At 54.2% G+C, this 729-nt stretch overlaps 1 protein-coding gene across 1 annotated transcript in view; it reads right to left on the bottom strand.

Annotated features, from left to right (window-relative positions):
• LOC109848299 (phospholipid-transporting ATPase 1-like) overlaps positions 1–300 on the bottom strand; it is a 20,097-nt gene extending 19,797 nt beyond the window's left edge. The window contains 2 exon segments of the mRNA XM_020417729.1: position 1; positions 3–300. The exon segment at position 1 is cut by the window's left edge and continues 1,087 nt beyond it. Coding sequence (XP_020273318.1) covers position 1; positions 3–229 — 228 coding nt within the window. The 5' untranslated portion in view covers positions 230–300.

Raw genomic sequence — 729 nt, 5'->3', positions numbered from 1 at the left:
CGCCATTGACGTCGAGCTGAGGGAACTGGTTGAGGCAAGCGAGGAAGAAGAAGTAGACGTAGGCGACGCGGCGGAATTGTTCGTAGAGATTGCGGGGGATGAAGGTGATGATGCTGTACTTGGCGGTGGATATGGCGTTGGTTGGATGACGATGACGGTGGTGCTGATTATGGGTTTGATTTGGGTCGTCGATGGAGATGATGCGGGTTGATTGAGCTTGAGACGCCATGGAAGTGAGTTGGGTTCTGAAGAATCTGAGGAGAGGTTGATGAAGATGGATTTGATTTGAGCTGCATGTTTTTATTTTTGACTTCGGGTTTTGGGGTAGAAGTGCCGCATCATGGACAGCGAGGAAAAATTGGAGGGGGGAGGGGGGGGGGGGCCCTTAGTTTTATTGTATGTGACTATTAGTTGGAAATTGCTTCAATGCCCCAAAAACTCATTTATCCTATTGTCGCAATGCAGGCCCTCCTTATTTTCCCTATGTGCCTGCAGCCCTCCTTTTTTATTAAAAAATTACGTTCCGACCCCTTCCAGTGCCAAAATCGCCCTGAATTTGCCTCCCTTCACCTCTCGCTCCTCCTTGCGAGGTCCCCCGTTTGCCCGCTTCCCACGCTCCGCGCTCCCTCCCCGTCTGCCCTGCCTCCCCAGCCCCACTCCCTCCCACGCCAACTCCCTCCCCTTCCCCTCCCCGCACCTCCCTCCCACGCGCCCCTCAATCCCACACGC

The sequence above is a fragment of the Asparagus officinalis genome, chromosome 7 (genome assembly GCF_001876935.1).
Source record: "Asparagus officinalis chromosome 7, Aspof.V1, whole genome shotgun sequence".
Taxonomy (NCBI): Eukaryota; Viridiplantae; Streptophyta; class Magnoliopsida; order Asparagales; family Asparagaceae; genus Asparagus; species Asparagus officinalis.
Note: the sequence above shows the minus strand (reverse complement) of the source record. Positions and strands in the feature narration are given on the sequence as shown.